The following is a 22,092-nucleotide window of genomic DNA, read 5'->3' on the forward strand; positions in this document are numbered from 1 at the left end:
TGCAGATTCTGAAAGTGAGCATGGTTTTTGAGAGGAAGTGTGGTCTTCATGGTCAGAGAAGGAACTGTGCTCCATCTCTCACTCTGCTATAGGCTTCTCACATGGACTTGCTTATAGGCAATGGTTCTATAGGAACAGGTGAGGATAACAAAATGAGATGTTTTGGGTCTGCGTGCATATGGGTTAGAGTACCATGCTGAGAGACATCAGATGGATGGCCCTGTTAATGCACAGAGCACCTACGTATGCATAATGACATCTGCCTCGCTGCTGCTCCCACCAGTAGCTGTCACTAAAAATGTCAGCTGGTAACAGCCTGGCCTTTATGGAAGTAAAGCAATTCTCTTTTCAAGAGAAGAACTGAAAACTTCATGTGCAGGTAAAAGTGAGCTTTTGTGCTGGTTTATAATAAAGGTGCTCACTGTAATTATTGTGACTAATTACTGCTCTCACTGAAGCCACCAGTACAGCTCTGAAATAGTGAATGATACTGTAAGCAGAGCTTTTTGTTCCTGAGGTATGCTTGCAGATTAAGAAGTCTTGTCTTGTTTTTTTTTTTGACCTCCTTTAGGCATTGACAGTAAAGGAAAAACAATTTCCTGAACCAATTGTATGAACAGGTACATATGACTGGAATGGGAAGGCTTTCTTTTTTTAAGGCTATACGCTCTAATCAGATGTGGTTAATTTTTGTACTCTACTTGTATATTGATACTGATTTAGCTAGTGTCAGCGCTGTCAATATCATTAGCAATGTGGCAGGTAGATGGAAATATGAATGTGATTGCGTTAATGAATTCTTAATATATTCAACCTTCCATAAGCACACGGCATACAATTTGTTTGCTATTGTGCAAAGTGTAAGGCCACTTTGAAGCAGGGCTGGGTTTTGAAGTGCTCCATTGGTTTCCCTTTCTACCAGCAGAAACTAGTTTCTGGTCTCACTCAAAGACATAAGTCGGGAAGTGAATTTAGCAAGGATGTGAGGAGTTGTACGTTTTGTGTATTACTAGCAGTTTGTGTGCAAATATGGAATGATTCAGGAGCCCGTCAGCTGCTTTCCCTGCAGTTCCTCAAAGTTCACCCGAGCTTTGCAGGTTGTTTGAAAACTTCCCTGGAGCTGCTGTGGCTTTGACTTAAAATATAGTAAAGGAAAAAAACAACCCCACCAAGGCTTTAAAATAAATACTGCACGTTTTTATATGACACATGTTATTTCTATTCATAAACCTTAACTAAATTTAGATTTTTATTAATCCAATGTGACCTAAAAATTTTGCATTAACAGCACAATGTGGAATTGCGCTTATTCTCTTTGAATGCAGATAAAGCCATCATCTTGAAAATAGCTCTTTCTGACAAAAAGGTGTTCTTTTGAAATAAAGTCTTATTCACTACATTCCTCTTAGAGTTAATGTGAATTTTAGTGCCTCTAATTTTAGATTGAAGTGAGGTTTAGAATAAAATCCACTGGCTGACAATTGAATTTATAGATAGTTGTGAATATTTCAGGCTTGAATAATAGAGCTGTAGAATTTCAGACAGAGAGAGGAAGGGAGAATTAAGCTCCGACTGTAGTTTTAGACTATAATGTGGTGGTGTCTAGGAATTCTTCAGGGTAACGAGCTAAGTAGTAATTAGGAGGAACGGAGGGAGGGGTTGTAGCCTAGGCTCTACTCCAGGCGCTGGGTTGGTGATGCAGTGGTGGCCCCAGCTGCCATCCACAAAGGGCCTCCTCAGCCTCTTCAGTTGCGGTGCAGCAGCAGCAGAGCAGGTTGATGGATGCTGATGCTACCCATGGGTGCACAGCCCTTTCCCTGGTTCCCTGCTCCAGGACAGAGAAACTTTCTCTCCTTGAGACCTTGACTGGTGTTTTCTGCTTCCCGTGGAAAGGTTAGCATTTTATGGGCCTTACCTTGCCATCCTGAAGCAGGCCGGCCCGTGCTTTGGAAGCTGCAGCTTGAAGCAGCCATATTTTGGTCAGCACCAGAAAGCACTGCTCCAGGAGCATCAGCAGGCAAGCTTCAGCCTGCACAGAGCTTCTGGTGTGTGTTCATGCTCACAAAACTGTGACCGCATTTCAGTTCTGACTGCTTCGAGTGGAGACAGCCGCTTCCATGCTGGCTAAAACCAATACATTTGGACAACTAATTAATTGCAAATGGCTTTTCTAGGAAGTGGAGGGTGACTTTCAAGCTTATTATTGCGCAAATAAGAAAAAAAGCAGAAGGAGGGTTTAGAGAGACAAGAACGTGTCATCAAACTGGGCACAAGAGACGCAACAGGTCTCTTGCTTTATTTTTGAGTCTTGTCCGGTGGAGTTTTGACAGGAGGGGAAAGAGAAGATCACCAGGTACCTGTTTATTCAATAAAAAGGACCTCACTGTTAGTGTAAAGAGAAAGAATATAAAAAATAAGTTGTTGGAACTTGAAAGTTAATTGATAATTTTAATCATGGCTGTATAAAATTGTGTCAAAGAAAGAGGAGAGAGAGACAGCACGACACCATGTTTTAGTACCCTAATAACTTCTAACTCCAGTCTAAGATCGTAATGTATGTGAGAGCGGTCCAGTAATTATAAGGTAATAAGTGGAGTGGTGGTGTAAGTGCTCTAAATTAAAAGGAATTCGCAGAGCTGCTGTAAGTCAGCGCCGACCCGCTTTCTTTCAAACGTTGACTTGAGAAAAGTGCTTAGCCTGGAGTGCAAGTAGAGAGACAAGAGAGAGCTATCTATTAATTACAGCACTCATTAACAGTGACGGCTACAAGGCAGCAGATGCAGAAGAAAAGGCACACGGTACCGCAGGCTGGCAAGGGGATTCCCCCCCTCCAGTTCTTGAGGAAAGGACAACACAAGCAGGTGGTCCAGTGTAATAAGATATTTCCACAGCTTTAACCTTCCCATTTCCTTGGCTTATTTGCTGACACCAGATAGCATGTTCCTTCCACCTTCCCAAATAAGTACAGGTTTTAAGTTTGGGGGTGAGATTTTTGCACATCAATCTGGCCACTATCCAAATTCACATCTAGCTTATTTTCAGTACCGTTTTCCAGTAAAATTTACAGTGATTGAGAGATCCTAAATAATTCTGATGGGCACTGATTTTTATTGTAAATCTTATCCTAAGCAAATAGTTGTGAGGAAATGGTCAGGCTTTGATCTTGATTGCACTCATTGAAAAATACGTCAGGTCTCTGAATTTATGTCTATTTTCCATTAGTTTCCATTTGATTCTTGAGCTTGAAGTAAAAATTATATTTAGTACATATGCATCTAATACAGATGCATTTATATTTAATGTGCAAAAAGTCGAATGAGTGATGTTGGAATCTCAAAACTGACTTGAGAAAGTTACTTTGTCAGATTGTCTGTATTCAAGCGCTTGCTTTGAAATCATGAATCTATACCTCCACGTGGGTGGCCTTGCAGAGTAGTTGCATTTCTGCTGAAAATGATTCTAGAGAAATGCTCATAACTGTCATCTGTATTTGGCAGCTTCAGATGCTACTGTCAGGAAAATGCTGGGTAGGCCATTTGCAACTGTGGTCTCATAATCACAGCCGTAGAAATTGAAGATGGTATCTGATTCAGAGCTTTCAGATTATTATTTTTGTTCTTTATTCTTTCTAAAACGCATATAAAATAATATCAAACTTGGGCACAGAATGCACAAGATTTTTTCCCCTGTAAAAAGTGCTAATTTATTGGCTCAAATATCTTATGATTTTGTTTCAGATGCTTAATTCTGAAAAGGTGAAAACTGAGATAGAATCTCACCTTCTGAAAGACAAAACTTCTATCTAAAATTTCTTCTAATATATTTCTTTAATCCAAGAATGGAACACGTAAAATGTCAGATCCTATAGAGCTGCAGATATATGGGATGCTGGCGTAGTTATTACTGGTTAGTCTGAGGATAATGGCTAGAAAGTAATTGCAGCCAGAGCTGATTAATCATTTCACTTAGATTTTGTGAAAATGGAGTCCAGCCTTAATTACTTGTTAGAGTCCCCAGTTGATGTGCTACTCAGTTACTAAATAGCTATATATATAATAAAGCAATATTAATAAAGAAAAAAACACTTGTGGGAGACATGCTCTTCAATTCTGAGATCAGTTCAATGGATGATGGATACATGTGTTATTCAAGTGTGTTGACAAATATTAATCACAGAGCTAAACATATATGAGTTCAAATTTGAAAATACTTGTCCCTGGTAATGATAGAATTTACAGAACAAAAAGCACTGGTGGAAAAAGAAATGTAATGTTTTAGTAATCTAATGTGATTTCAGGATGTTTTGACTCCCTGGATGTCAAGTTCAGAATTTAGAGCCAATCTGAAGTTGACATGTAACCTAAAAGGCAGGTAGAGGGGACAACAGACGGGTTTGGTCTCTTAAAGTTTTTGTTTACTGCCTGTCTGGAGCTTTGACAAAGCTCTGTCGTGCCCTTATGCTGATTACCTTCATGTAGAACAAGAGGTATTGACTAATGAATGAATGATGTGCAGTCCCTAACCCTTCCAGAGCAGACCAAGCGAGCACTGTCTTTAATACACAGATTCCTTTCTCTCTCTCCCTGCTCCAGGCTTCTCTGCAGAATGTCAAGCAAAGATCGACACATTGATTCTAGCTGTTCGTCGTACATCAAGACGGAGCCGTCGAGCCCTGCCTCTCTGACGGACAGCATCAACCATCACAGCCCCGGTGGCTCCTCAGACGCCAGCGGGAGCTACAGTTCCACCATGAATGGACATCAGAATGGTCTGGACTCACCTCCCCTCTACCCTTCAGCCACGGGGCTTGGGGGCAACAGGCCCGTCAGGAAACGGTACGATGACTGCTCCAGTACCATCGCTGAAGATTCACAGACCAAATGTGAATATATGCTGAACTCGATGCCCAAAAGACTGTGTTTGGTGTGTGGTGACATTGCATCAGGGTACCACTATGGAGTGGCTTCCTGCGAGGCCTGCAAGGCTTTCTTCAAGAGGACAATTCAAGGTTGGTGATTCTTTAAACATCTTTTCCTCTTTCTGTTCAAAGCGAAACAGTACAGACCTTGACTTCAAACCATAGCTTCTGATTCTTTCTAGTGTTTGGTCTTACAGATGCTACTTGTGAAAAAGCCCCTTTGGGCTTCGCTGTGAGCTCTGCCATGTTAAACTCATTGTTATGTTTATTTTCCTTATCAAAAATAGTAGAGCCATCCAGTGCATATTCAGTTCTTTTTTCTGAAGGAGTTCCTCATGGGTTCTCATCAATGCTGCCAAGAAAAGTGATTATTTTTTTTAAGGTTGTTGTGGATACCTCTTGAACACCTTGTGGTGCACACAGATTATGCTTGGGTTTTGCTCCTAGCTATACCACTATCATACTTAAATTCCTACAAAAATCCTGTATATCTTTATCAAACCACTAGTGCATTTAACAATGGAACAAAATGTAATGCTGTAGTGTTTTGTTAGTGTCAGACTATTAATAAGTGGCCTTTCACCCATACAATATACTGTGACCTTAACAGGTTCACCAAATGGCCTGTAAGATCACATTTTAAGGACAGTAAGTTGACAGCTTTTGGTCTCTGTAGAGTACCTTGTGTTAATCTGCTCCTGATACTTGTTACAAATATGCCACATATTTTGGCATAAATTAGTTTGAATGGAATAATTTGCACAACCACTTGTTCTAGCTACAGGACCAGTGGAGACAAAATAACCTTCTACTTTCATTTAGATATCATCCTTTCAAGTAAAATTGAAGGTGCTTTATTTAAAGAACATGAGGACAAGCTTGGCCTGTACAGGAATATAGTGTCACATTAAATTAAATTCAAACTTCAGAGACTAAAATTAGGTTGCTAAGTCCAAATTTAAGCTCCTCAATAAAACCTGCTTGATTTTCATAGATGCTGAGAACCTGGAATCCTCAGGAAAGGCACTGCAACCTGGTGGTATGCTTTGCTTTTTTAAAAATGAGTTATAGTAAGGAGAGTAAAGTTAGTTCCAGTTTGGAATTTCAAATGGCTCTAAATCTGAAACATTTGATCAAAGTTTTTAAAATGTACTGCTTTCACATTTCATATACGATTAGTAAACAAAAATAATGTTTTCTTTTAAATTTAGCCATTACTAAATTTTTTTTTTTTTTAATTTATCATTTTACTCTCTGCAACTAATTGTTGTAAGCATACACTATTCTGGGGGATTTGAGCCTTTTACCACCATGAAACAGCCATTTCACAATGCCCATATTGACACCAGAAAGAAATAGCAGAGCTCTGTGGTTATAATGGAGCTGATTTTTACGAAGTTTGCAATTAGTAAATAAACATACATTCTGAAATTTCTAGATACTTGGGTTCAAAAAGTGTTGTTTGTTTGTTTAAAAAAAAAATTAATTTCATTTGACCTTCAAAAACATTTTCAGGGAAGCTCAAAAATCTTCTGAGTGAAGGAATTTGTATTTGTGACTCTAAATTTCAAGTGGCAACTTTCAGCTAGCAACTTCGATTTTATAAATGGCATTTAATTGCTGCGTAATAGCTATTCTACAGGACTGAATTAATGCATGATGATTTTAGTTGTATTTTGAGCATGAGAAAATGCATCAAAATCTCTAACTGAATAAAGCGTTGACTTCTGGCTGTAATATATAGCCTGCAATTTTACACCACACCACAGACAGCAAGTTTCTGGGCATGGAAGCACAAGACAGAGACGTCATTCTCCAGATTAGCAACCTGGTCTTGGCCACACAGCTCAAGTTAGAACTGGCAGCTGCGCAAAACATCTCAGCAGGGTTAGAGCACTAGCTGCATCAGCAGGTGATGGTGCTGTGAAGACCAAAAAAAAATGCAGTGAGGCAAAACCTGGCATTGGATGGAAAAGCAGTAACAAAGATACTAAGAATAGGAGGTATGTTACCATTATAACGTCATGGTAGCTTCTTCAGAAATGGTGCTGACTCAACTGATGCAGGCTTAAGAGTTCCGAAATAATGGAAGCTACACATTTTTGGTGAATCAAGCCATCATTTGTATTAAATGACAAGAAGTAGATAAGAAAAAGCTACTCCTTATGGTTTGAATAGGCAAGTTCTGCCTTTGAGCTTGCATGAGGAAAAATTCTTCTGAGTCTGATTTGCTATAAATGACAGAACTTAATGTTTGTAGAGGTCATTCTCCCCTTGCATTTTCTTGCTTCCTACTTCACAGCACATTCTTGTTCTGATTGTTTTTAAAGCAAATTGATAGCTGAATAAGTACAAATAAGAAAACAGGAAAAAAAAGAGAGAAATTTGTAAATACAGGATAGTAAAGCAGAGTAGAGAGTCGAATATTCTAACTACACATATGCAAGAATAGCTTTTCTTAATTAAGAGTTGCTTATTTTAAATCTTAATAATTTAGTTGTGATATGTAAATAATTATAGATTCAGTGAAAAGGAATGTTTCACTTACCAGACCTTTCTTGCTTTATCATTCATAAGTTACTAAATTAGCTCAGACTTGCAGAACATTAGTGCTGCTCCTGTTGAGGTCATGAGCAAAACTGCCCTGACTTCAGTGAGAGCAAGGCTGAGCTGACAAAGTGTGACTGTGAAGGAGATCTTGTGTTCATGTCAGACCTGATGTCCTTTCCACTAAATCAATGGGATTCTTTCCATTCTTTCCATTTCAAGGGAAACTTGTCAGATCTCAGTTGGTGAAAGCCGTAGGCAGCTGTTTTGAGAACCAGCGCAGTGTCTTCTCACCACCGGTACCTTACGTAAGGCAGGCAGGCAGGAAGCACATCACAAGATATGGGTAGCCTCTTACAACAGTTCAATTTCCATCTAGTATAGACTGTACACCTGTTTTAAAAGCTAATGGAGGTTGTCATTCCCTTTCAGATGATAGAAATTTAGTCCAAAAACTGTCCATTTTCTGGCTGACAGGTTTCTCCTGCTTCGTGCCTCTTGCAGTCCCTGGTTGTTTTCATAAAAGTAGAAGGAAAATAGAATGAACATTGTCTCAAATTACAAGAGAGGAATTTTTTCTATTCTGAATATAAATTGTTTTACACAGCACTGAAATAATATTTAAACTTGGTGTCGTGATAAAGAATGCATAGATAATGATAAAAAATCAGTAACAAAAAATAGAAATTGCATGGTTTAAAACAAAACCCAGAACAACAATAACAAAAAAACCCTCACACACAAAACAGCTGACAGTGCAAAATCAGTGTAATCTTAGGTCATAGCAGAATCTAATGACGTTCTGCCCCCTCTTGTGACATATAAGGGCTGAGAGAACTGGATGTTCTTTCTGCTCAGCCTTGCACTCAGCTGCAGCTCTCAGTTTGCTTCTGGGATAATTTACGTGATGGCTGATTTCAGATGTCTCACAGAAACACACACACAGCCAAATCTCTCCAAAATTGGCTTAGCATCAGGGATAGTAGAAAATAGCGTGGCCTAAAAATAGTTACAGGACCATTGATTTTTATTTTTTTTAGGGTCTCTCCACATTTTTTGCTGTTCACTGTATTATCGTGAATCTAAGCTGTCATTAAAACAACAACAAAAAAAGAGCGAAAAGGATTTTCAGTTGTCAGCTGGCTGTAAAATCTTGTGTTCAGTGCAGAGGTCTTGTAGTACTTACTATATATTTTATAGTGAATATTTAGTGTAAATACATTTCCAATCATTTTTATTTGCTCAGTTATTATAAAGACTAGTAAGTACATATTTTGCATTAATAATATGTAATTACCCAGTGCTTTGAGCTTAAACGTTTCTGCAAGTAGACTGAAATAGTTTCTTGCCTTCAGTAGAAGAACGGTGGGCGTTAGTTTGCTATTATGTTTTATTTCAGTCTTTCACTCCGTAAAATAATGACTTCCATCTAGACAGCTTTCTTCCAGCTCTTCAGGATTATTGTCTTTACACTCCTTAGTATTATTGGCTTCAAACTTGCTTGAAAAGGCAGTGTGAAAAGCCCTAGGTATTGATATATTGCCTTCCTAGCAAGGCGTGCTACAAAGATGTCACAGCTTATTTTTATTTCCTTGAATAGTGTTTAAATTTACCCCACAAAAGCTAAAATATTTTTGCATAGTTTGCAGTCATAGGCCTTCAGTTTCTTTGTTTATATGTTTATTTTTTGGAGGAAAAAATATAGAGTAAGCAGTCTTCTTTTTATACACAGGGTGGGTAAAGCATCAGTAGTAAGAAGCCTTGCAATCCTACCTTCAGCTGTCTCATTTAAGACCTTTATCCCTGAAAGTCATTGCCTGTCTACATCTCCTAACAGAAAAAAAGAAATATCCCATCCTGGAAATAATTTTCGTCACCATACCGTTATGTGAGCTAGACCAAATCTCCCATTTCATTTCATGCTGATAGCCTAAAAGCCCTCAGTGCTACAGTCCTGCAGTGGTGTTCCTATGGTCCTCAGATCCTGCCCGATCTAGGATCTAGGTGAAGCTCATATTGTCTAGGAGTGCTTTGTTCACTTGTTTTGAATACTCAAAATTATTTTTAATCCCTTTAAGGTTCAGGCTTTTCAACCTTCTTTCCTCTGTTTACCCATTACTGAACCAATTTGATCTGTAAATCTACAAATGCTTTACCGTAAATAAATTTTTGTTATAATCAGGAAGTTTTAATCAGGGAAGTTAGACCTAGCTATATTAATTCAGGCAAGGTGACATTTCAGATGGGCAACATAACTTCGATTCTAAGTTGCTCATGACTAAAATGGCTTCAGAAGATTAATTTACATATCTCAAAGATAACTCTTGCAATAATATTGAATGTCATTTTTTTTTTTTTTTGTGGAATGAAAGAAAATTAAGCTAGATTTCACAGCTTTTCAACATATTTACTAGTAACTAAGGTTCGATTTTATAGAAAAGTAGGGTGGAAGCTTGCATCTTGGTGCAAAGGTCTGTGGACTTTGTCTCTGGTGGCAAAATGGCAGCTCTCCAATGAGCCTAACACTAAATATTATCTGAATCCATTACCTGATTAAATCATTCACCTTTCTTACGTAAGTTAGCCTGTGCATCAGCATTTATTTCAGAGAATATTTTAAGCAAGCAATGATAGGTATCTTCCCTTTTGCTCTATTTCTCCATGCCTATGGTCCAACCGAACTTCTGAGCAATTACTTCCAACACGTCTTTCATTCTGTTGTAATGTCACTGTGTAGCTATGGCAGCCAAACAAGATGAGACAATAAAAAATAATCACACTGAAATCTGAGAACCAGAGAGACATTCAGAAGGATGCAGATGGTCCTATCCTTTTTACTGTCTCTAGTTTCCTTACAGTGTTGTATGTTACGCGCATTTGGATTAGGGAATAAGAATGAGGTTCCTTATTTGCGCATGGCTTTTTCAAGTATATCAGAAATACTCAAAAAGAAAGAGAGGGTTTAAAACAATACTGATACGGTGCTATGTATCATTGCCATGGCTCTCTATTAGTTATAAACAAATTTCTGAAAGCCCCAGCCCAACAGTGAAGCTCATTCCAGACTGAAGCTAAAAGCATATGAGTTCTCAACTAGTGAGTGATTTATTGTAATGATTTATTTTAATGTCTTTGGAAATGATTTTTTTTAAACTGCTGTGAAACTAATTTAGTTTAAAAAATGTTAGAAAATGAGATATTCTATGTGTTCATAGAAAAAAAAAAAAAAAGAAAAAAAAAAAAGGCAGTTATCCATGCTACCTTGGAAGAATATATCAGAATTGGCCTAGAAAGAGTATCAGTAGGGGCAGAATGCAGGTGGTTCAGTCTTTCTTACTTGGACAATCCTTCAGAGACTTCTAGGTGATAGGGAGTCAGTTCTGTAGAAAGGCGGAGTACCTAGGTCTTCATGCTGTTGATTCTCCCTTGAGAGGATCTAAATGGCCTTGATTCCTGTTGAAGATAGAGGTTGACTCCACTGGGATTCAAACGTACTTGAACCCTTACAAGTGGCATTCAAACCCTACTAGTATCAGCGGTACAGTGAAAAATATGATGTTTTTTATAATGTTGGAAAACCTAAAACAAGCAGCTAATGCAATAATATCATGCGTTCAGACAAATCAGCATCACCTTTATGTTTTCATTTAAAATCTCTGTTCACGTTGCTTTTTAAGAATACAAGAAAAAGCGAGGAAAATACAATTTAGAAGTTCTGAATAGATTGTAATTCACTAGCGTATTCTAGTGGCTTGCTTTAAGCAACACAATTGAAAGATAGTTGTTTAAATTAAAATGTAGTAATTTTAAGTTGACAGTATCCTTTTGTCGAGTAGTAACTTACAGTGTAGAACAATTTAAAAAGTGGCTGCTTTTCCTGATTTTCTTATTTTAACAGAAAAGGCAGCACAAGCTCCAGAAGCATGAGCATAATCCATCACATTATGACCCTACCATCTTAATTTTTAAAATTTATTTATTGAGTTTTTGAATGGAAATACATTTGAGAACTGAATTCTTGAATATTCTGAAACTGTGCATATGCAAAATTGTTTCTGAAGTTGTCTGATTGAAAAGTAGTGAATACAGTCATCTTCAAGCTTAATCAGCCACAGATACTATGTAATAGAATTCATAGATTTATAATTTCTTGAGCTATCTACAGTATCGCATGAATCCATTTAAGGGTTTGTCAGCCCAAACTAGGTTTGGTTAGGTTCAGATCCAACCTCATTTCAGTCTCACCCCTTTTCTGAAATCCTAACAAAATGAGGACTTTTACATGTGAAAATAGTCATAATTAAATTCAGTTGAGTTTTGACTCCAAAGTAAAGACCACAGACTAGAAGAACTGAAAGGATTGACCCGAGAAAAATTATTTTTATTTTCCACAGTTGATCTTTGCTAAGACGTGCAAACAGCAAATGTGGTTTTGAGTCCTTCTGGGGCTTTTTCCTCTCCTTATAAGTCAGCCTGTCATTCTTTAGTACTATTACCACCTGTTCTTTCTCAGTTTCTCCGAATGTCTTCTCTTCGGATTGGATTACTTATCACAGCATCACCTAACAGAGTGAAGCCTAACAGATTCAGTCTGTTGGCTTGTTTTCTTCTGTCTCATTGCAAGACTTCTTTTTTATTAATTCCCAGAATGCCTGTTGCCATAATCACTGCTGCCTAAGTTTTCACATTTGTCAGTTCATGAAAGCACGTGAACCCAGGAAAACAGAGCAAGATGTTGGTGTGGAGGGTAGGCTTTACTGCAGAAAAAACTTAAATCCAGTTATGCAGGAAGCCACTGGTAACACTTGATTTTTAAATATAACGCTTTTAAAAATAGATACTCGATTGCAGGATTTCAAAGAAAGAGTTTGGGTGATAAATGAGTCATTATTGGTTCTAAATAGATAGTGAAATCCAGCTCTATGAGTAGTTTATATCATGGAATTTATTACATAGAATGAATAATTAATTCCCTATTATCCTTATTTTTTCTTTTTTTCTTCTGGATATACATTTCCACACAGTACAGATTTCAATACTGATAATGTCGCCATTCCTTCTACTGTTTTTAAGTGCTCAGGAATAGCTAGAAGACACATTTTCAATCTATATCTTTTTACAACCTGTATCTCATCATTCCTCATCTCTTTTATTCTAGAGATTTTCTGGGCAGATACCAATAGTTCATATCAATCCGCTTGCATCTTTAGCGTTAAAATGTCAAAAGTCACAGCGTGAAAAGGGAAATAAAGCTTCTGCTAAGATTTCAGTGTCTTCATCTTCTATTCTTGTCAGTATTTCTGGAAGAGAGAACTTTGTTTCAGCCTATCCCACAGATGGCAGCCAGTTCCTACAGCCAGCTCTGTGGTCAGATATCTGTGAGATCCCTCATTTGTAACTGCTGATGACAAGAACTTCATTTGGGAGAGAGGCCAAGGTATGAGGCCTGTGCTTTTGGTGGCTTGGCCTTTGTCCTGACTCTAACTCCTCCTTTTACTGTGAGGCCCCCAGTCTGCTGACCCATGTCACAGTCTGTTCTGCACAAGCAATAGTTAGAAGGGCCTTGATTCTTTTGGCTAAGTCCAGTTGGTTGCCTGGCTCATAAAGCCATCAAGTGTGTCCTTGTTTCAGTGAAGTTTTACTATGACCCCATGTCTCATCCAGATAACCTCCGAACCTCATGGGGAAAATATGGTGTGTTGGCCAACTTATCCTTGAGCTGTCTGCAAAGATCTTACAGTTTGAAGCATCTGAAAATAGTGAGCAGGTTATGCAGCATTAAGTTTTAGCAGCTAACTTGCTGCCTGAAGATGAAATGGCATTATTTTTAGTGAGTGAGTTGCTTTTGAAAGGCTTAGGGTCCTGGAAATATTTTCTCATCTTGTAGCAGAGATGATAATATTTAAAAAATTAGCAGAAAAGAAAAAAATTTGAAATATCCATCAGTGAATGAGGAGAGGAGAAGGACTTGGGCATAAATCCCTCTATATTTCTATGGTGAAGGGCAATGTATTTGGGGAGTGAAGATTTGACATATATTTTTATTTTCAAACATCATACTAATTTGCATTACTCAGCCCTTTAGCTGCCAGACTGTAGAAGTCCATTATGCTACTGAAAGGAATATACAAATTATCTTCTGGCACTTCAGGCAGGAGTTTTACTTATCCGCTGTTATTCTATCAGTCAGCAAGCTGCAAGATTCTATTAAGCAGTAAGTGAGAAAATTATATTGCCTGCAAACTAATTGTACAGAAGACTCTGAAATAAGTAATCAGCGCCCAGTCCTTCCTGAAAACCAGCCAGGAGATATTATAAATTGCTCTATCACTCTTGTCAGCCCACTTTAAAGACTCCAAACTGCCATGTTGATCTCATTCATCGTATAACACGGCAACCTTTCCAGCTAGTGACAGAGCTGGTCAAACTTGTATTCTTATTAGCTGCTCAGTTTCAGCCTCTAGCACCATGCACTGAGCAAGTAAATGGCAGAACTTCCTTCTATATCCTCCTGGGTTGTACAGATTGCCAAATGCTTAAATAATTTCTGTTTATTATATTGTATAGAAGTAAATAAGCCATTAGGAGAGCATTGGTGGCCAAGTAAATTTATTTTTATAAAAGTAGATCCACTAAAACTTTGGAGTTGAAACATATTTCTAGTATCATACGTATAGGTCACTCTGAAAGTAATGCCTCCTATTTATTTCCATAGAAACAGCACAATAACACTGTTTGATAGAGCAAATTCTCAGCTGCAGATCACTTTGTCAGCATAGTCACCGCCATTACTTGTGCATTTTTGCCAGCGATGAACAAAAGCCTGCATGTTTGTAAAAATCTGTATGACAATCCAGAATGTGGCTTGTCTTTCACCTCGCTGTCACTACTGTTGGTGCTCATCATCCACCACTTCTGTGTGCTCACAGCCACTGTTTGGCTTGCATAAATGTTCAGCAAGCATCAATGAATGTCAGTGGTTGCTATTTTTTCCACATGGAGGAATTTAGCAGCACACCTTTGCTTCATACGCACTTCCATGTCAGACACCATTCTATCAGACTGCCCCAATGCTGCCATCTGTCACATGGCAACAACATGTAATGGGATATTGGTGGGAAGGTTCAGTCTCTAATGCGATACCACCTTACTGCTTTTGGAGTCATGAGCCAACATGATAAAACAGGTGACATTACTTTCAGAGCAGTCCTCATATTTTAACATATATATATTAAAAATTCCCAAATGGGTGAGGTTTTGTTTTTTTTTTAATAAGAAAATCTCACTTACAGAAGTAGGGAAAGTCTATCTGTGCTGATTGTTGATAAAATTCTGCATTCATATGTGAAGTGGTAACACAGTTTTAATTTCCTTGAACTCTCATTGCATTCTAGCCTTATTTTGAAATTCAGAAATACTAGGAGGATCACACATGGCTGTTGATAAGATATGAATAGTTGTTGCAGCTATAAATCTGGTTACTGTATCTCCTCTGAGTTCATTGGAGGAACTCTTTCCAACATCTTCCAGGTTTGTTTTCTAATATCAGAAATAAGGATGTAGCGTCTGCTGTAAAAAAATATATATTTTTTGAAATAGAGCAGCCTGAATTTGATAGTAAAAGATTCATCATGCTGTAGACCATTGCTGTGGTTTACAGAGTTTTGAGTAAGGCTGAAATTGAGGGTATGGATTAGAAGAGTTTGCATAGGAAAATATGCAGTCTTCCAAAATTTTTTGGGTTTTCAGTACTGCTTTTTTGATATCAGCTCCTGGACTTTTGTCCTAGGGAATGTTCTTACTTGCCTCTGTACTTGCCATGCTGTGTTATAATCTCTGTCTGGGTTTTGATCACAATAATTGTTGACCTTGTGCAAAGATCGTCTTTGATCTTGTGCAAAACACATCTGATTGCATGTTTCTTTTTTTTGTAATTGGGGATAGTAGTACATACATTACTATGATATTATGAAGTTAATTAGATAAAATCTGTGAAATGCTTTGAAGATCTCCATGCATAGTGGTTGTGCCTTACTGATAATGTCTCACTAGGGCATGAGAAGATAATGTCTTTTTTTTTTTCTTCCCCTTTTTTTTTTTTAGAAGACATTACCAACTTTTCCTACTCATGCTTCCAGAAGTATTATTTTCATAGTTTTGTGAATGCATTTGAAAGGCAGGTCCACAGGAACCATTCTACAAAATTTCCTATTCAGCATATCCTTCAGTTTCTCAAATGTCTGTCTTCTCAGGAGTTGAAGAAGGGGAAGAATGCTAAACTGAAATTTTAAGTTTTGTCAATGAGAGCTATTTGTATTCAGCCATGCCAAGATCCATTTTACTTGCCAACATTGCTGCTTCAGCCATGCAGCATGTTTAGGAGAAATAAAGCCTGCAAAATATGTTGGTTTTGTTGGCAGAACTTACTGTGCAGACCTCCTTTATCATAAAAACCAATTTTCAATAGATGTAAGTGGTTTAAGTATTACTTCCTGTTGAATTAGCAGTTGCTGAGCATTTGAGTCTTTGTGCAATCCTGCAATCCACTAATGTGATATTTAATGAGGAGACATCAGTCTGGAGAAAGGTAGTCAATATAAATCAGTGTTTACAAAGTGTGATTAACTCTGAAATATTTCATCAATGCTGTGGTCCCAGGCAGACTCTATGCTAATTATTAGAACCTGCACATGTTTCAGGGGACTTCAATGGACCCTGAGTGCAACAAACACGGAGCAGCAAAATTGCAATTATGCTTGGACTGTCTCTGATGACAATTTATGCATTTGGTGTGATGACCTCCTGCTTCCCAAGAGGGCAATAAACAGAATGCATTTTCATTAAGATACTAATGCACTTAATCACAGGGGGAAAGGGTTAGAAAGTAAAGAAATACCTTTAAAGCAAGATGTGACAGGCTGATGGGGAAGACACTTTATTTAAAAGTCAGTTTCACGATAAAACTTCTGACTGCTACAAAGTCTGTCATACTGAATGTAGTCATGAGCAATAGGGTCGTGGTTAGGCAGAAGAATAAGCTGAGCTAAGCTTTTATGAAGAATGCGGTAGTACCAGGACAAAAGAGAATAGATGCTTCCTAATTTGGACTTGGATTTCCAAAGACATGATTTGAAAATGGTATAAAGAAAATGATTTATGCATGGCCTTCCCATTAATTTTCAGACTTCTTATTTTTGAGGATTACTGTTATGTATTAGTAGTAAAAAAACTAGCATCAGTGCTTTGCCACAAAGGCCTCATTTTTAAGAATCTAGCTTGTGCTTTGTCTTATGGAGGGAGGGTTGGGAGAAACAGAGGCAAGCATCTCCTGTAGTTTTTGCTGTTCTGATCATCTGAGGATGATCCTGTTTCTGATGCCTCTCAATAGAAGAACTTCATGTGAAGTGCAAACAGATAGGAGCATTCCCAGGCAAGGAGATCTGATGCAGCAGTGATGGGATGTGCTGGGTAGCGATAGCAGTGCAACTAAGTCCTGTCTGATACGATGCAGTTCTGGAAGAAGAGTGAAGTTCTACAAAACTTCTTCCAGATCTTTTTGAAATAAAACAGAACAGTCATCTTCTTGTATTCTATCCAAAGAAAGGCTGACGACATCTGCAAAGAACAGGAAATGAAGAGTGCTTATGCTAGGAGCCTTTATATGCTTGGCTTGATACATCCCACCAGCAGGAGTAACCAGTGTGAAGGATTTTGCTTGAGACTGTACATGGATCTAGATGTGAACTCAATTAAGATTTTTTTTTAAATTATTATTGTTTTTAATATGTAACTGTCTAAATTAAAATATTTTGTTGTTTAACTTGGCTTCTTTTTATTTAAAAGATATTTTCTTTTTGTACAGTTGTTTATTCTTCATATATTCCAAAATTACACCCAACAGCAATGGTGTAAGTACGCTTATATTTGCTCTATTGGTTGTTCATTTATTCTGAATACCTCTTTTTCTATGGGCTTTCTATCACAGGTAACATAGAATACAGCTGCCCAGCAACAAACGAATGTGAAATCACAAAGCGCAGACGCAAATCCTGCCAAGCCTGCCGCTTCATGAAGTGTCTAAAAGTTGGCATGCTGAAAGAAGGTAAGACTGATCAAGTCAATACCTATCTCTCTGCAAACGCATTCAACAACTGTAGAGCAATCAAGAAAGAAGAGATAGGTGAGAGTTCTGATCAGTTATTGTAAAGGCAATTTTCAAGTATACTTGCTCTTCCTGACAGTCTTAAATGTCAGCTAAGGAATTGTGGTGTATCTACATGGAGTACATCTTCTCTGGAACATTTATTCTTAGCTGAAATACAGAAAATGTGCCATAGCATTCACTTTCTTTCAGTAGATAACTATTAGAATAATCATCAGGAGACGTCCTCTCATTTTTCTTAAAACTTTTACATCGTGACTTTTCAAAGATTTATTTCTTTATTTTTATTATTTTTTTTTTACCTTCTGTTAGTCTCTCCCAAATACAGCAGAACTATACATTGTGCCGTCTTCTCCCCATTTTTGCTCATTCTTCATACCACCATGACAAGTGAAAGTGTTATTTCTCAATTAAACATACGTAAATCTTGAGCATGTCTGCAGAAGTTGTTGTAACTGCACTGCAGCAAATGCCGGCATACAGAAGAGGAGAATCCACCTCTCTTTTTTTTAAGCATATGAAAACCCCTGCCCTCAGTGTAAGTATGCATTGGGTTCAGTTACGTTTTGAAGATATTTACTAACAGATAAACGTATGAAAATGTTTCCATGAAACTGTGCTATCCTACTTGGAACCTAATTAATCTGTTTTATAGAATAAGATAATTCCTAAAATCTTGGTTGCCTGCCATGCCCTATATTAATGTATTTGCAAAAACACACTATTATGTGCATAAATTGTACATGTTATTATCATGGCGCATTGTTACTACCAAGAAGGAATAACAGAATTCGTTTCATAATTCTGAGCTCCATAACCTTTTAAAATAAAGTCAATATAATGCTCTCTAAATATTGTCTTCATTGGAAAGTACTCTGTGCTAAGTAACCACTTCAAAATAGTCCCCTACAGTTTTGCTTTGTCAGTGCTTAAAATGTTGGCTTTAATAGATGGCTAGTTTTTGCAAATTATTTGATGGTAATTTGAAACATGTTTAGGTATACATCTGTCAGGTTAAAATCCAGGAACAACATAGACCAACGGAGAGATGATGGGCAAATTAGGTCTATCACGCACCTACAGACATATTCTTATTGGATTATACTTACTAAGAATAAACCTTGTTCTGTACAACTGCTTTGGCAGACGCTGGGATCCTTTGAGCCAAATCCTGCTGTCCTAAGTCTTACTTGAGCAAAACTGTCAGATTCAATGGGGATTTTGTGTCAGTAGGAATGGCAGGATTTGACCCTTTCTTCCAGTGGTGGTGGCTGATTCCTCATTTGCCAAAAATTCTGATGTAGCTGACAACTAAGTAGTTGTTTAAAGCTGTAAAGCTTACATAAACAGTAGAATGAAAGGAACATTTGAACATGGCACCCTTTGAAATGACCTGTGCTTAACATCTTTTTGGTAAGTTCGTTGCCCCATATCACTAGCAGCCTAATACAGATATGTCGAACTACCTGATTGGAAACAGAACAGTGGTACTAAGAGTCCATACAGGTGAACCAATTTAGCCTTCTTTTAAATTCTGGGGATAGAATTGCATGTCCTTTAACACACACGCTTGAAAGTCTAGTTTGTGTGTAGCTTCTGGGTCTGCATGAGGCAATCAAGTGGCTTTTCTACAAATGAGTACTTATGTCAGTTATCGAAGTTCTGCACAGAAGTACTACTTTTATGCACATAATTTTGGTAACTGAAACAATTAGAGAATTCAGAGTCAAGTGATTGGACTTTTTGCATAAATTATAATTCAGGAATAGTTTTCTTACTCATTACATAAGTGGTCCACCCTAAACAGACATAATCTTTCTGCAGTGATGAACTAATTCCTTTAAAGGGAGCATTCCTTTGTTAGCCCAACTCCCTAACAAATCCTAGTTCTTCCACTCTTATTGTGAGTCTTTCTATTAAAACACGCTGAGATTCCTACTTATTTTTAATCACTGGGTCTCTTTATTTAGGAGTGAGCTAGCTTATACTCCTTTCAAACAATACTTACCTACAATCTAACAGGGTAATTTAAAAGAACTAGAAAATGGGTTTTGTTTTCCTGTACGCTTTCGTGGTCACTTCTACTTTTGGAACAGTGCTGATTCGTGCTACACTTATAGAACTTTATTTGTAATATGTTTGATTTGTTGTTGGATGGTTTTTCTGGAGAGACAAATTGGTCGTCTTTTTTTGTTGGATTTTTCTTTTTCTTTTTTTAAATGTATGCTAATATCTGAGGATTAGCTTTTTCGCTTTGGATTTTAAAACATCCTTTATGCACAGAAAGTAAAGAAAGATGATATACCTCTTTCTTTTCATGTGTAAAGTGGTGTAAATTTATTGGTTACTATGAACTTACAGCAGGCATTATCTCAGCTCAGGGTATCTTAAATGTTTCTTTATGTATGGACAAGGATTTCAGTCCCATGCTGCATGTCAGAGATCATGCGGCAGTAAATCTATTCAAATGTAAACCTGTTCAATTCAATTACCAGTTTATAATAAAATTTGCTGCTACAGCCTCCACGTTTGTCACAGCAGTCTCTACATGTTGATGGCACAGCATGCCTGGAAATTGACAGCCTAAATCTATTTAAAAAAAAATTTAGTTTCAGACCTGAAATAAAATCAAGTTTAAGCAGCTTTGAGAAAAGCATCATATTCCTTACAAGAACTTCTGCACATCTGCCAATGTGCATCTTCTCCATAAACCTTACCCTATTGGTGGGGAGATTTTTTCTAGGAATTTTCCCTAATAAGCAGTTTTTAATATAATCATAAGTGAAACAATTGTCAGACATTGTGCTTCTTTTCTTGTTTTGAGGGAAATTATTAGTTTGTCATGTTGTGAATTGTCAAATTAGATTCCTTATATAAATCACAATACCTAGAAAAGGATCTTGAGCTTTATTTCAGGTTTTTGGACAAGGTCTGAAAACCATGTTACCCACAGCAACTATGTCTGTAGTTACTTTCTCTTATGTTAGTTATGTGGTAAATCACTTACTGGGGGAAGATGTTATCACTTTTTGTCCGGCATCCATTCCTATGTGAGAGACCTAGTTCGAATTTTGGGGCACTGGGGCCATTGGGAGGGACTTAGATTATTCATCATGAGTAAAACCAGGTGGAGCTGGGCATTTTTGCTCTCATTCTCGATGATGTTGATGAATCGTGGCCAGCAACACCTAGATCAAGATTCTTAATTTAGAATAACTAACATCTCTAACAGTGTAGGTCAGAAGCTAGAGAAGGAAAGGAAAATAAATGTAGTAGTGTGGTGGTTTGAGGTGGGATTGAAGTCACTGTCTCTGCTGCTATTGAGTGGTACAAGGACACTTCCACAGGTGGATTGAGAGGGAACAATTCATTCTGTTGTAACTTATGGGCTGTCACTTGAAAACATATGTCTAGATGGACTGAGATTTTTAAGTATGTGTTATGCTTTATACGGAAGCATTTCGTAGATACTAACAAGGTTTTAAGATCATGACAAATAAAAATGTGTCATGATTTCATTTGCTTTCCTAGATAACTGTTTTTTATAGCACAGAAGAATGCACTTTATTCAAGGAAGAAATTTTAAACTCTTTCTGTTTTTAATTTCATTTCAGTAGTATGAAAGATAAGATTTTCAAGGACCACAGTTGTTCTTAAATGCAGTTTCTTTGACTACAATTACATTTTGATACGTTGTCTATGATTTCCCATAACAGAGGAAGCAACATAAAGATTCTTGTGTAGTTTAGGCAAGAACATTTAAAATGTATCCCCTGTGGTTTCTCTAAATAATAATATGGTTGCTGAAAAGGGAGGTGGGGAAGGGAATTTTCCCCCCTTTTTTAAAAATCAATGCTTTAAGCCATTCTATAGATTTCAGTAATGTTGTTTAGTAATCAGTCTTTTAAATTTGGCCTTTCACTCACTTCAGAAGCCACCCGTTGCCTTCAGGTGGTAGAATTAAATCTGTGTTCACGTGCAGGAATGGGCGATTTAGCTATTTTCCTTTTTATAAAGCTAGTTGTAATGAAATAATGGACAGACATCTGACATTTGTTTGTTTGTCTAATTGTTCTTAAGTCTGCTTGAATTCTACTTTCTGTTTCCCATTAGTTCTTTATGCCTTTTAATTCAATCTGTAGGATTGGCTTACTAGAAAGTGTCTGTGACGGAAAATGCTATTCCACATTTATCACACTGCAGTGTTATAGTAGCTACCCACCTAAAATAATTCCACTAGAGTAATTATTCCAAAATAAAATTACTTTTTACTTCAGGTACAGTGTTTTTACAGCTATTTTCATAAGAAGTTATTCCATATGTTTCAGTTTTCTCCACGGAGACAAAACCACAGCCTCAGTTTTATCTGTTCCTATACTGTAGCTGCATTCAGAATTATAGTTAAGAGGGAAACCCATTGGACAGCACTAACACAGTTCGATTACTGGAAAAAAATGCATCCAGT

The 22,092-nt window shown here is 37.4% G+C and overlaps 1 protein-coding gene across 11 annotated transcripts in view; it reads left to right on the forward strand.

Moving 5' to 3' along the window:
• ESRRG (estrogen related receptor gamma) overlaps window positions 1–22,092 on the forward strand; it is a 382,004-nt gene that overhangs the window by 257,809 nt on the left and 102,103 nt on the right. For all 11 annotated transcript variants that reach the window (XM_085219237.1, XM_085219232.1, XM_085219236.1 and 8 more), the window contains 2 exons: window positions 4,593–5,008; window positions 17,451–17,567. In XM_085219237.1, the coding sequence (XP_085075363.1) occupies window positions 4,606–5,008; window positions 17,451–17,567 (520 nt within the window). In that variant the 5' untranslated portion in view covers window positions 4,593–4,605. The remainder of the gene's footprint in view (window positions 1–4,592; window positions 5,009–17,450; window positions 17,568–22,092) is intronic.

The sequence above is a fragment of the Meleagris gallopavo genome, chromosome 2 (assembly GCF_905368555.1).
Source record: "Meleagris gallopavo chromosome 2, MGAL_WU_HG_1.1, whole genome shotgun sequence".
In the NCBI taxonomy this organism is placed as follows: domain Eukaryota; kingdom Metazoa; phylum Chordata; class Aves; order Galliformes; family Phasianidae; genus Meleagris; species Meleagris gallopavo.